The sequence below is a fragment of the Anguilla rostrata genome, chromosome 1, assembly GCF_018555375.3.
Source record: "Anguilla rostrata isolate EN2019 chromosome 1, ASM1855537v3, whole genome shotgun sequence".
Taxonomy (NCBI): Eukaryota; Metazoa; Chordata; class Actinopteri; order Anguilliformes; family Anguillidae; genus Anguilla; species Anguilla rostrata.
In genome coordinates this window covers 32676467-32691638 of record NC_057933.1, presented here as the reverse complement: position 1 = coordinate 32691638, position 15172 = coordinate 32676467, and the positions used below count along the sequence as shown (strand labels likewise).

Here is a 15172-nt window from a genome sequence, read left to right as displayed (position 1 = left end):
ATAGCTAACCCATATGTTTGTTGATAGACCTATCTGACATCGTTTTCTGGAGCAAAACAGAAGCGGATAGAACTGTCATTGATTTACTGTCTCTGTTTCCATCTACTGAACATAGATAAGATTTCATCATTGCTATGTAAGTATTACTGCTCAAAATATTTCGGTTATATATGTTATTTTAGAAATTGAGTGTCTTTAAATAGGTTAGTGGTATTATGTAATGTGGATATTTCACACTCTAATGTAAACGTTATTTAGTAGTGTAATAGTTTTTGTGACGCATACAACAGTGATGAGGAGAGTGTTGAAACATTGCCAAAACGTGGTGGACGGCTGAAAATAGTTTTCATATCGTCCCATTCCCATACAAGAAAACACAGGAGTGTACAGAGTATAGAAATACATACAAGAGTTAATTATTACACATTTAGGTACTGTGCAGCATTGTGTGACTATATTTTTGCATTATGTTTAAATTATATCTATGTTTCATCTTAAACCTTCATAAGGGGCTCATATGCTTTACAATGGACAAAAAGCATTATATTCCTTTTTGGAGAGATTTTGGATTTGTTTCTGGACCCTTAGCTATTTTAGACCAGTGTTAATAATTTAGACATTTTGGGTAGATTTGGAGATGCTGGGTACACTGCTTAGTTTTTGCTTCATAGATCTTTAGTAGTTCTACATATCCACCCTTCGAATTTATGAACTTGTGGTCAAGATGTTTTTGATCCAGGACATGTATACTTTAACCCGCAATCTCCCAGTATTTAATTGCGAAATAAAAAAGGAGAAAATTCATTTTAGATTTTTTGCCTTGACCATTGCATTTGTGGCACTTTATTTCTTACAAAATTATGAATATAAAGTAATCTAAGCTAATATTATAAATGGTACAAATGTATTGCTTCATTTCAGACATTTATCTAGTCTCTGTGGTGTTCACATCTGGAGTTATAAAGCTTTAAATAGGGTAACCCCTAAATGGGCAAGGATTGACAGGTACTCTAGTGGTTGGGGTGGAGTTAACTAGCTATTGTTCCCACCCATAATCTCCCTGTGAGAAGTGTGAAAAGTTCAAGATCTTTCAAGGGGATTGTGGTGGGGTGGGCGTGGTTTGAGCGTCGGCTGCAGAGAGAGAGAGTGTGAGAGGAGCGGCTCTCGGATCCTTCGCCACAACTGTCAGGTGGAGGTAATCAGCGCCGATAACTGTCAATTGTTTAATTGCGCTGATTGACTCTGATTGCTTTCAACAGTGAGCCTGGGGTTTTTAAAAGCGAGACCGGAAGCCGGAGAGGAGGACGAGCGCCGGTGAAAAGACACCTACGAAACCTCGGTTTTGTTATTTTGAGAAAAAGCCGAGAGCTTTAATAAAAGAGCACGGAAGTGCTACAAACGAAAACGGTTGTCTCCCGTGAGTGTGTTTTAAACCAGGAGGGGTGGCACTCACTTTCCACAGGGATTTTCTCTGCTACTTGATTTTAGGAGTACCAACATTCAAATAAGCATATCTTCTTCAACTATTTTCAGATTTCAATGTATGACACATCGCTTGAAAGCTTATAATCTGCACTTTCATAATCTGTAAAAAACTGAAAAATTACCTTGCCCTACTTGAGGACCAAAACACCAGCACCTGTCACATATTATGGTAGCAACGGAACAAACCGAAAAATTTTGAGCAGTAATACTTACATAGCAATGATGAAATTTTATGTGTTCAGTAGTGTAAGAAATCTGTCTCTGATGCCAATATGTCTGCTGGCCACACATTCCCTTGATCTTATCATTATCACAATACAGTTGGTACAATGGTAGAATAGCGACCGGGAGTGAGAGATTGGGAACCATCCAAGTCAACAGACGTGCTAATTCAATCACAACAGGACGGCCAATACACTACGGCCTAATTGATAGGTGTTACAAAACTGACTACATCCTTCTTAGTATGTGTATTCAACACCCCTGTTCAAAGCTTTGAAAACAAATAAGAAGCAGCCTCTGGAAAGGTTTGTGGTTCAGTCGGACTCTGCTGAAATCAAAGTGTCATTCGTGCGCTTTGTCACTGCTGGTATTGGAAATAAACGCTGTACATTTTCATCACGTTCGAGAGACGTCCTTTTTTTCCTTACAGTAGATAGAGACAGAGACAGTAAAGCAATGATACTATTTGCTTCTGTTTTGCTCCAGAAAATGATGTCAGCTAGGTCTGTCTAGGTCAATAATAATAATAATAATAATAATAATAATAATAATAGTATTTTCCAAGAAATTATGAAAAATCATTGACAAAGTTTCGTTAGGTGCAGCGTCTTTTAGCGACTGTTACCACAGTGAATGCGTAAGTGAATGCGATAAGAAAATTTTCGGTTACGCTGACCGATAAAACACTATTCCAAAAGCAAAATCAGATGTGTTATACATCGTTAGAAAGCTTATACTCTCACCTATGGAATAAATGAATTGTCAATCAAGCCAGGCTGTACTAAAAAGGGCGACAATGCCATAAACCACAGGTGTGGTATTACGCACAGCTATTTTTGAAGGTAACCAGGCATCACAGATGAGCGTTTATTTCAAAAAGGGATTGTCCAAGACAATATATGACCACTCAGTCTCAAAAGGGACATTTCTACGCGTAAAACCAATGGTAATGTTGTATATTTATTCAATATATAGTCCCAGATATTGACTGTAGAATGACATGGTATCATTTTTTAAAACGTCTCGTTTATTTCGTTACTCAGTGAGCAGCGTTTTCACTGCCGTATTGGCACATCTTAGGGCTATTGTTGGGTTTATCTTGTTGCTGTGACGGAATACGATTTTTTAGTGGTGAAAGAATATTTTTATGAATACCCAGATAGATAATATTGTCCATTATGAAGTTCAGACCCTCCCCTCACTGATAAAAAACTAGACCCGACGGTGTTGGAATCGATTACTTAGTTGCGTCGCCATGGGTGTCTTCTAGCCACTTGCCATAAAGTAGTTTACTAGATGTCGTAACACTTCAGATTTGGAGCTACAGCTCTTCCGCACCGCAACTAATAAAAAAGTCCAAATGGCGGGCAAACAATATGGCGGACATAGGTGGTCCCAATAGCAAAGTTGTAGAGCACAGATGCATCGGTCGAGGAAGTTTTGTGTTGATCTGACTTATGGTGTGGGAGTTATGGCCTTTTAAAGTATGATCCTTTGTTATAGCGCCACCATCTGGCCGACATAGGTGATTTGTAGTGCCTGAGTAGTGGGGGGCCATAGGAACCCACCTACCAAATTTGGTTGCTCTAGGACCTATGGTTACTGAGCCTCAGACACTTTTAGCGGAGAAAAATAATAATAATAATAATAATAATAATCCTAACAGATACAATAGGGTTCCACCAGCTTCGCTGCTTGGACCCCTAATAATGATAACAATAATACACCTTTGCCTGATTTATCCTAGTTACCCATGCTATAAATTGGCAACTAAATTAACCCTTACAATAACTGTCATAAGCTTGGTAAGGTTTTAAGATGCCACAGCTCTCTAACTTCTTTATCAAGTAACAGCAAAACAGCTGCTAAAGCTACCACACTAAAGTTTATTCATAAACTTTGCATTCTAGTATTCTTCATATTTTTTTACGCCAAGATTTCTGCATGCTACTCCTCCTACCGCTTTTCAGCTAGACATGCCATTCCACCAAAATATTCAGCTTGGTTCAAAGCAGTGTGCTTGCTCAAATCTTTTTGAAATTTCAAACAGTTTTCCAAATATTAAAAAATTCCCATAGAGAATGAATAGGGAATGCTACGTGATGCTATTTCAGCCAATAGGATATATTAAGAAAATAGAAAAGAAGCCATCTTGTGCCCACGAAGCAAGCCACCAAGCATATTCACAACAACCAAATCCTTATAATAGTGACAATGTAGCAACAACTTCAAAACAGACAGGCATAAAACATTTATAAAACACGATTTTTAATAGCAAATTGGCATGCCTTTTCATGAAAGCTGCATTTAAGCCGCTTTTCCACCACATGGTACAGACTCTACTCGACTCTTCTCGCTTTTGGTACCAGGTACTTCATTTTCCACTGCAGATAGTACCCCCGTCAACGTAGCTGGTCGTCATTAGCGACACCGCATTGCTCTGACCAATCAGTGATCTGCAGTGTTCTCACGTCACCTTTTGGTATCGCCTCAGCTCGCTTGGAACCTCGACGGAGGTGATACCAAAAAAGTACCAGGTATCTGGTACCAACCTTTGCCCGATGGAAAACCAAAAAAAGTTGAGTAGAGTCGAGTCGAGTTGAGCCGGTACCATGAGGGGGAAAAGCGAAAAGCTTTAGTGACTGGTATCACCAGCTAGTCGACGGTTTCATTGTAATCTAGATTATATAACTATGCTACATTAACATTTTCAAACTTAATGAACTTAATAAACACCACACCCCTAACCACAAAAATGCTTTGCTATGTAACGTGTTACAGTTAAGATATTTGCCACATAATAACAATTTTTATCTGTATATTTAAGTTTTTTTTTGTTTGTTATTTATTTCATCTTGTATTGTTCTGCAGTGGCCTATTCTAGGCAGCTAGCTCCCTCTTTTGGTTTACTTTAGAACATATATATATTTTTACTAAGGCTACAAAAAGACACTTGATGATAAGAATGTTACATGGTTTAATTGTTTGTGATGAGACTTTCAGCCTTTCTTTCTTTGTTAGCCTTGAGAGATATATGGCTGCAAGTAATGAGTGTTACATCAAATAAAATTGTTAACCGCTGTTAAATATGTATTACTGCAAATTAATAAATTACAGCCAAGCTAAAATGAATCTGTCCTACAATCTCTCGACCACTGATAATCTTTATGAATACTAGTGTAAATTAATAATAATTATGCTAATTCTGGTATATTACTGTAAGCCTACGCATACGAAGAAAGAAACAAACAAAACAAGTTTGTGAAAAAGTTTATTTCTGCCGTTTTACAATAAATTTCTGTGCCAGAAAGTACCTGTAACTTCATTTTATGAGTATGGAACTTGATTGGAGCTGTTTGCTATAGGCTAGCTAACTTGTACAAGTGAACATGTGATGAGAGGAGACTTGGACCTGTCGCTTTTGCGTTGTTTCTCTGCATTTTGCAGGCTAATTGGCCAGATATGTCCCGGCATTGTTAAGCAGCCTACTGAAAGTTGTAGTACATTACAAGGTTCATACACTTTTTCACCAATGATTTTCAATGACTTTTCCATGACTTCTCCACAACCTTTAACTGAATTTCCATGACCAAAACAAATGACTTTATCTCAGCGGGACGATTTAAAATTATTTATTGTAACACTAAGTAAAATTAGGTCTGCATCTGAAACATATGGTGCCTCTCTAAAACAAATAAACACCAGACAGACACACTTAGATACATTCTCTCATATTTTAATTCGAATAGTTTAATATTTTTGTCAATGTCTCAAACAGGGCTCGAAATTGCGACCATTTTGGTCGCATATGCTCCGAAATTTAATCTGTGTGACCTCGAAATATAATTGGGAGCATTTGTGCGAGTGCAAATAATTGTTCTGGTGCGACCTTTTTTTTTTTCTTTTTCCAGTCGAACGTCTCTTTCTCCGTACATTCACTAGTTAGTACACTCAGTATGTCCCTTGTGAGCTGACGGTGACCCTTCTAAACAATCGTGAGCTTGACATTCTTACCATTAATGCTGATTTTAAATTGGTTAATATTAGCCTCCAATCACTCCCTTTCGCTGCACTCCACTGTCACGCGACACAGGGAGCTAACGCGTTAACTAATGTTACCTGAAGACAAAAGTTTATGTTCAATTTATTAGCGTTATCGAAAGCTGAAAAGTTGAAGCGAATGATTACGGCTTTTTTTTAACGTTAACGTAGTGTTTTGTGTAGCGACCCGGTTGAAACAGCTAATTTCAGAAACAGTTTACTGGCGGTTGATTTAATTAGCGGTATTAATGTGACGAGAAGCGCTTTGTCGTTTGAATGCATAACACGCAATTCCTTGAAGAGTCGACACATTTTAGGCGTGACAGTTTAACTGTTACTTGTAAACCGTACTGTTATATTGTTGTTTTTTATCAATAAAAAATCTATTGCATATATTGTTGGTGCTCCTAACTTTTTGAAGTTGGGAGCACCAGTGCTACGAAGTAAAAAAGTTAATTTTGAGCCCTGATATATTACTGAAGCTGCACTTCCCTGGCATATTGTCGGCACAGTAGGGCCTACGTTTACTAACTGTTACATTAGCAGAAGCGTGCCTGTTGGGCGTGCCTGTAAACAGACTGAGCCAGACCGAATTAACTTCTCACACCACCAAAATATCGCGAAGGTTACGTGCCAGTTTACGTTTTATTACTATACATACTATTTTTATGATTGGATTAATTAGTAATTATATTTGATGCAACTTTAGCTGTGTTTCCATTACTTTTCCAAAACTTTTCAAAAAATATTATTTAGCATAACTTTTCCAGGGCCTGGAAATTGCATTTTAAATTTCAATGACTTTTCCAGGTTTTTCATGACCGTACGAACGCTGACATTAGGTCTTAAGCTTCACACAACTTTGGCACATAAAGAAATAAATGAAATGGCACATAAATTAAATGTTTATCTTGCCATTAAAACTCATATTAGTCCATGAGAGAGAATGGAGGCCTCAATAGTTCAAATGATTTTTGTTTGTCTAATTGTATTACTCAAAAAAAAATGTAAAAGTACAATTTCTAAAAAAAATTAAATGCAAATGCTTTATTGTGCTTCATGACATACTTACATCCATGGCTTCTAGCCGCTCCTCTGATTGGCTCTGGCACTGACCAATCACTGGCAGGAGCTCACTACTGACAATGCTCTGGATCTCCTCCGGTGGAAGCCCATATCCAACTACTTCTTCCTGTGTGTAAAAAGAATCCCACATCACTTGACAAACATAGGTTCCCACAATATACCGGTAACTCAACTGTGCAGGAAATAAAAAACCATGCGACAAGAAAATGGTAGAAAATCATGCTGGTTTACCTTAAATCTGTCAACTTCCTCAAAGCAGCCTTGATAGGTTTGTTCATAGTACAAGCGCAGTTTAATCATCAAATGAATGTGAAGGGAATCTGAGGAAATAATGTACAACATTTCTCATAATGAACGCAGAAGACCAAGGATATATAAAAGGCCTAGCCTACAGTATCATCAACAACAAGCCACGTCTCAATGCCTGAAACAGGTTGCCAGATCATTTAGTAGATGCAGAGATCCTTGAGGTGTGCCTGGTCAGATGATGCGCCTAGTTGACCTGAAGGATCAGTTCTCATTATGAAAAATTCTTATGTTTCATGTAAGAACATAATGGCAAAACAACCAGTAACTGAGTAACCGCAACTGAGTATCATGCTGATTTGAACACAGGCACCTGGCAAGAATTGCAGTAACACACACAACATCCTAAACATTAGCCTCAAATCTAGGGTCACCAGTTAGTCTCCACCATGTGACCTGCCGGAATTAAGAAAATGTATTTCAATGATTATCCTCCAGGGGTCCCCATAGGCACTCCAACGGCACAGTCACAATTGTAAAATTGAGTTTCTAATAGAGACATTTAAAAAACAATTAGTTGATCTAATATGGGGAGAGTCAGGAAGGAAAGTGAACACAGATGGAAGTTTAAATGCAATAAAAAGCATGTCCATGAGCCAGTGGTCCTCACTCCTGGTCTTGGAAGACCACAGGGTCTGCTGGCATTTGTTGTTACTCAGTTGCACAGCAATTGATCAGAAAGCCCTATCCCTCCAGCCCCCTTAATGGTGTGGGTGCCAGGACCCAAGGAATGGTAATAAAGCAAATATCCACAAAAAAATCAATTAAAAACTGCGCCACAAATTTGAGGTCAGCTGCAACAGACTCCTTTCTGGCCAACAATGCTACTCGTCTGCTGATCAGTGCTCAGGGCATTAAATGGCAGTAAAATAAAAGGAACCTCTCCATCCCCCAATTACTCATTACACTGTAACCCACATCATAAAATGTTTTGTACTTTCTATGGTGACCCGGTCTCGTTTATTTTTGCATTAAAAAAATCATATACGCTTTTAGATTTCATACCTCAGATCACCGAATAAATCATTCAGAAAAAAAGTTTTAAATGTCCATATGTAATGTACTTACACTGCATTTACATTCCGGATATACAATAATGGCACTTTTGTCTATGTACATGTTTCTGCAGTCCAAAATGCCTCCGCTCGTATTTGAGCTAACACTGTTTACTAGGTAAGGTGCAATTTTCAACTCAATCCGACAAGAATCCATTTAGAACATGGCTGGTTTATCTAACCACCCCATGCTCTCTCTTGTACAGTAATATTTTGTATATTAGATGTTTGCTTATCTGAACAGTGATAGGTTTACTTTAAAGTCAATCAAGTAACAAAACACATTAACAAGACTGGAACCTTTCAAATAAGCCCTCATTAGTGTTAATGGGTCCAGCCATTCCCGAGTAATCTAACTGTACTGCCAGGGGGGAATCTGCGTCGTGAAAATCGTGCTGATAATGAGTGAATGTATGCAGCCGAAAAGCCAGCTAGTTCTCCTAACAACTTGCCATTGTGCTATAATATGTATTTATAATTATGGTGGGTCAGAGAAAAAGGATTTAAGGTATGACAGAAGTATCTGAAGAGCTTGAAAAGGCAGATCTCAATTAGAGGCTTCATTTTCATGTTTATAAAGTGGAGGTTTGCTCAAAGATGGGGTCCTAGACAAAGTTATGGCCCCACTGGAGGGCATTTAAGTTCACTGAAAAGTGAGTTTAGTGTTCTCTTCATTATTTCTTCTTATTCTACATCAACATTCTGTTCGCCACTCGCTTCCAGCAAGACCTACCAAGTTTGGCTAGTAGTTCACCTAGTTGCTTGTGCAACATAAAAACATGTTTACGATTTCACATTGGATAATTTCCCATTTATTAACACGTTCGGAATGTGAACAACACACTTGTAGATGCAAGCTCTAATCGGTCGTCTAATAGACCATCTCTCTCTCTTCTACAAAGCTTCTAACGGAAAAATTCTCTGGCAATAGGCGGGTGACGTTCGTAGCAGTAACATTAGCAACAGCAAACTAATATTAGTTTTCAGTTATAATTCCTGCCAGCTAACGCACGTATCTCAGCATTGAACATAATTCTTGTAAGATATTGACACTTTTAAGATATTTACATATTGATATTGAACATGTCAGAATGTATTCTCCTCTTATCTGTTCAAAACGTGATTTTTTGTGAAGAAAATGTTTTTGTGGTCTAGATGATGTGTTCAAAACATTATCCAAAATACGCAATTTTGAGAGGTTTTAAGATATCTTGCAAAAACCCTTGCAAAATTTCACTGCTTTTAGTTATCTACACAATTTTTTTGCAATGGTAGGAAAGAGGTTGGGAGTAAACTTAGTATAATACCTTTGATACTATCCCATGTGAATATTGTGAAATAAACAGTACAGTTACATCTTTATGTACATTTTGTGTATACCATGAATAATTCTTCACGTATTTCCTACATTTTTATACATAGCCAAAGGTCAGTGATCTCAAAAAAATCCAGAAAACTTGTGGCTCTCCAGGATGAGGAATACGCATCATTGCAGGGAAAAGGAAAACACATCTATATAAAGCAGGGCTTCCAATCTTATCCACTGCAGGTTTTTGTTTTAGTCCAGTGCTACAGCACCTGATTCTACTTAAAGTTTTGATTGATGACCACAATCAGACCATTAGTTAATCATGAATTTATTTTTGTTAATTATTTGTGCAAGTTAAATGTAATGTACTGTGGGCATTTCCCACTGATTCTCACCAAATCTACCGTGCCCATGTACAACAGATAAAAATACCGCAGTATGTACACGGTAGTAAGTAATCAAACAGAATTTAACATGATGTGAGGGTTATGTGAAATATGTTTAATTTCTGAAACTGGCAGTTTTAACCAGCAGTTAACACCCTCGTTTGACACCCGGCACTCTGAACACCGAACACAAATGTATCAACAGTTAAAACCCCTCACTTATCCAACATGTAAAATAAATTTAGTAAATTTAATTTGTTAATTATTATCAAAGATATCAATTATTAATTAAAAATGCTGAATTTGTTGAGCAACCTGTTGGATCAACCTTTACCAAATGTACAACTCACAAACAGATTCAAATAAAGAAAATGATTAAGGTACAACAAATATTCACATCTAATCTAAAGACACAGTTCAACTAGCTTTACAAATATATTAAGACATGGACACAGTCACAAAATAAATGAATGAAAGAAAATACCAAATCACAGCTTTCTCCCAAATTAGTCCCAGAAACCCAAGATGAAGGTCCAAAAACCAAAAGACAGCTGAATAATCCAAAAAGCAAGGTAAAAATGGCAGTTGAAGACGGAAGCATCAGATCCTGTGTGCACCAAACCCCACACAACACCAGGCCCCAATATAAGGTCCAGATTCCTCTGATGGCAAACAGCAGATAGCCACCCCAGAATGTCCACCACAACAGATGTTACTGGCTGATGTTCAGCCGCCAAGAACTGCTTCCTTCCTCCTGACTTTGACTCTTATTCTGACTAACTCCCTAGATAAAGAAGTCTCCATTTTTAAGCAGTTCTACAAGAAAGGGGGCATGTTTAAGAGAGGGGGTCAATCTTGCTGTGCTGATTCGGTGAGGTGTGAAGTGTGGGGGTGTGGTTGCCGAAAGGGATGGTCTTGTCTGAAAACAAGCAAATTCACGTCCTATAAAACATTTGCTTATGTTTTTGGAAGCAGAGCTAAACACTATGAAATTATTATCAAAAGATTTCTGGTTTTAAGCTATTTATGAAAAGTTGAAACATAACTAACTTTGGAAGTAATCTAGCAGAGCTATCAAAGAAAGAAATGTGGAAGTTTTTTTCAACTGCTCCTGACAAGAGATGTAAAGTAATTGTTCAATTTCACCACTTGCAATCTCCACCTTCAGGCAAAATATTTTCCATGAAACAAAACCAAATCGTAACACCTTGGTTTCTGCTTTTAACCCAAAAATACAGGAAGGGAAACCCAGAATAAGAGAAGAGGCTAAATCACAGGATTGAGGGCAGAGAAAGAGAAGGAGTGGCAGATTTTATCACCTATCTGTTCGTTGACAGAAGAGAGAGATGAGTACCACTCAGCAGCCAATGCTTTGGAGCACTTGGGAGGCACCATGGAACTGTAAACAAAAACTGAAACATGAATTACACTACACCAACACTACATGTCATCAGCATGAATCAGAATGTCCAGGGTCGTTTTTTTGTTTTTGTTCCCAAACTGGAATCAGTAATTGTACCTCTCAAGTTATCACTACAGTATAGTGCTGACACCACCATTATTGCAACTGACATTTATGCCTCCTACACCATACACAGTAGCCTACTACAGGAGAGTACCCCAGGAGAGAGAGCTATTGTTCATTGGAGAACAAGCATATTGCTTACTCATGGCAACTGCTAGCCTGCAGGTGCCACCCTGGCATGATGTTGGAAGGCACTAACATGCCTGTAGACTCCGATTTGTGTATGACTGTCAAAAATGCAGGTAGGTGGAATGAAACCTCTTCAGTGTATTAAGGGGACAAGTAGAATATTCACTTCTATTTAACCTGTAGATGCTGAAAGCCAGAGCAACTTTCAAGAGTATAATGACAAGATGCTTTAAATGCATGTCAGAGAAGCAACAAAACCCATAAGAGCACAAGCAGAGAATGGCCTGTTCCACAGTAAATAGTACTTTAGCAATAAGTAAACCTTTTAACTTCATAAGGAGCTCTGTGCTCTGACCTCTGCTACTTTCACTTGAATGTTGGTATTTTACAAGATTAAAATTGTGACATCTAATTAGTGCGGTTTCTACAGGCATTTGCTATGAACTTGATTCTTATGGTCTGGATGACCTCTGACCTGAGTGACTGCAGGATCTCAACGCGCCTCTCGCTCAACATCTTCTGCTCCATTTGTAAGGTGTCAAGTGTGGTCTGTACCTCCCTGGGGGTCTGGATCTGTGGACTGCTCATGAAATCCCTGACCAAGTGATCACAGAATGCATCGCACACACTGAAACCCAGGCAACATATAAACTACTGAGGAATGTAACACGCAAACCAGGCTAAACCTCCTCAGTGAAAAAAAAAACACAAGCAATTATTCATGTTAGAACAGCGTATATCACGGATAGCCAACCCTAGTCCTGGACAAGTAAAGGGATCTATGAGATTTTCACCTTAAAATCAGCAACTACCCAAGAATCTCCTATTTAAAAATGCAAAAAACTGGTGAGATGTGTGGCGTAGTCCATAGGATGGCCAAACCTCTATCTAAGCCATACATGAATCCCCCTTTTCGGTTGGAGGTTCAATCCCGTTATGGCACTTTCCCCGCTTTCTCTAGCTGTTACCTTCCCTGCCCTTCCCCTGCCTGAATCAAGTAAATAAAAATATGAAAAAAGGGTGTATTATCTGTTTGCTTTAAAACTGGTCAATTTTGGTATTTTAAAAAGTAATTATATGAAACTTGAATCTGTACCCAACAATTTATCTAATTTTACTCCTTTTACTTGTATAAGGCATCACTGTGAATGACTTACTACTAATATTTTAAATATAAAATTCTTACCTGGCTTTTAACTTTTAACTGAACTGATTTTCATTTATTAAAGGTTTGAGATTTAATATTAGAATAGTTTGTTCATGTTTTGTGGTTAATTCTCTGATGGACCAGTTTACGTCTCCAGTGAAGAAGTTTGAGGGGTGCATACGTATGTGACCAACATACCTGAACCTATTGACTGCGGCGCGGACCTTGATGATCTTCCAGTCCTGCAGCCTGTCCTCCCAGCACTGCCTGTGAGATAGTGTTCCCTGCAGGTCCTTCTCTGTCAGGTTCAGACAGAGTCTGGCCAGAGCGCGTCGGTTGGCTAGGGATGCCTGGTTTATCATCTAAAGAAAAACAGTGAACCGCTGGCACTGAAATTATTTACAGGACTGAGGGTTGCTGTGTAATTTTGACATCATTGTGTGTCATCTGATAATGAACCAAAGCACTGTTAACCTGTTCTTAGTCTCGTGTGTCATCTGAAGGATGACACACATTGTTTTATTATTAGTTGGCTTGCAGTAGAGGCAGAGTATTCCTCAGGGATCAGGACTAACAGCATCCCAATGTCCCAGTGACAATATAAAATGTGTTTGGACGATCAGAAACAATCCCCGGGATGCCTTCAGATCCCTTCAGGGATGCATGTAACAGAAAATGTTTTTTTGTTTTGTTTTTAGCCTAATTTATCACAGTACTCAAGATTGAGCCAATTGTGCACCCTCTCTCTAGCCAGTAATTGTCACTGGTTGACATGGACAGACAATATGTGAGAGAGGAACAAAAATAATATGTAAACAAGGAAAAACCTGAGAATGGCAAAAACTGACATAAAGAATTAATGGTTTCAGATGACAATATATGTCTATAACAGTGTTTACGACACCCATAATGTCCAAACTCATTTGTATATTCCCAATATGACAGTGACAAGGGGTGATTACTGTACATGAAAATTGTAACTAAACATGGTATGAAGCAATACACGCTCACCATAGGCTACACTATATGTAGGACACTATGTGAGGAACTGCGCATACAGAACTGAACAATATAAGCTACTGATAGACAAAGGTGGCCCAGTCCACTAATACACAACTTTGGGCTTGTTTTTTTATGAAGTCACCTGAAAAAAAGTAGCAGGTTGTGGTTTTTGGCTTGTTTTCAAAAATCAGGTCACTTGTTTAGAAACGTAACATGCAACCTGCTTTTCACATTAATGGTTACTATTGTTCAAGGACACTAGCTTGTTTTTTAGTTTTACTTTTAATTTAGGCATTCAACCCCCTCTCCAGTTCGCAATCACAAAACCCAACCATGGAATCATGAATCCTGTATCGTGTATTATACCAAATTGTGAGCTGAGTGCATCATGATGCTCAGACAGTCAGCTGTGTCTAAATATGATGGTAAAGATTCACCAGCTTTAGCCCACTAACAAAAAACATAAGAGTAGCTCAAACATATTCTGCAAATACTAGTAACGCAAGGACCAAAACAGCCTCATTGCTAGGAATACTGGTTGCCTTTGCCATGGTACTTTTCAATACATATTTTATTTATAGTTCCAGCTGTCATACAATGCCCTCTGGAATGTTTGGGACAAAGACATATTTAGGGGCAAAGCACCATAGGTGCATAGGCAGCTACTGTATTTGTTAAGTTTTTTTTCACTCTTATTATTTTACTCCGATGGCAACCACTAGAGTCGAAGGTAGCCACTAAAACAGGATGGTGTATTTTTGTGAAATTTGGCACATTAATAGAGGACAGTCCGAGGTATCACCTCAAATCAAATTTGGGGTCAGTACATTAGTCCCTTTAGCGCCACCAACAGGCCAGATGTGGACTTTTTTGGCCGTAATTTCCGCCATATTTGATTTTCTACCATTTAAAATTTTATGAAAAATATTTCCTCCTAGACTGTTGACTGGGCCACCCCAATATTTGGCATGTCTCGTCTTTAGGGTAGGCTAACCAAAAATTGTTAAAAGATAGGTTGAATAATATGGCTGCAGTAAACAAACAAATTTGATGGCGCCAAACAGGATGTGAGCCATATCTCTGCAATGCTTAGATGTACTGATGCCAAACAGGTGGTCTAAGAGGCACCCACCAAGTTTTATGAAATTCGGTCACTTGGGGGTGCTACAACAGAAAAAAAGCTGTAAATCATAATTACTCTGCAAAGAAAGCAGATATTTCAACCAAACCTGTTGTGGATCATAGCAGTAAATGACACTAGCTGCCAAACAATGTGGGTATTAATTCTTTGGATCACTGTCTTCAATAGTCTTTAGAAGGTAGCGGTTAAGTCAAACAATATGGCCGAAATAAACCGACAAATTTTGCAGTGAAGACACCATAATGAAAGTCACCATATCCATGCAACACTTTAATCTATTGGCACCAAACTTGGGTCACATATTTACCATGAGGCTGACGGGACATATCAGGTTTCAT

The 15172-nt window shown here is 38.3% G+C and overlaps 1 protein-coding gene across 2 annotated transcripts in view; it reads right to left on the bottom strand.

The window, feature by feature from the left end:
* The window catches only part of ccdc180 (coiled-coil domain containing 180), a 103633-nt gene that overhangs the window by 55136 nt on the left and 33325 nt on the right, over positions 1–15172 (bottom strand). For both annotated transcript variants that reach the window (XM_064335359.1, XM_064335368.1), the window contains 5 exons: positions 12890–13053; positions 12020–12139; positions 11210–11289; positions 7066–7154; positions 6821–6940 (listed from right to left, as the gene is read on the bottom strand). In XM_064335359.1, coding sequence (XP_064191429.1) covers positions 6821–6940; positions 7066–7154; positions 11210–11289; positions 12020–12139; positions 12890–13053 — 573 coding nt within the window. The remainder of the gene's footprint in view (positions 1–6820; positions 6941–7065; positions 7155–11209; positions 11290–12019; positions 12140–12889; positions 13054–15172) is intronic.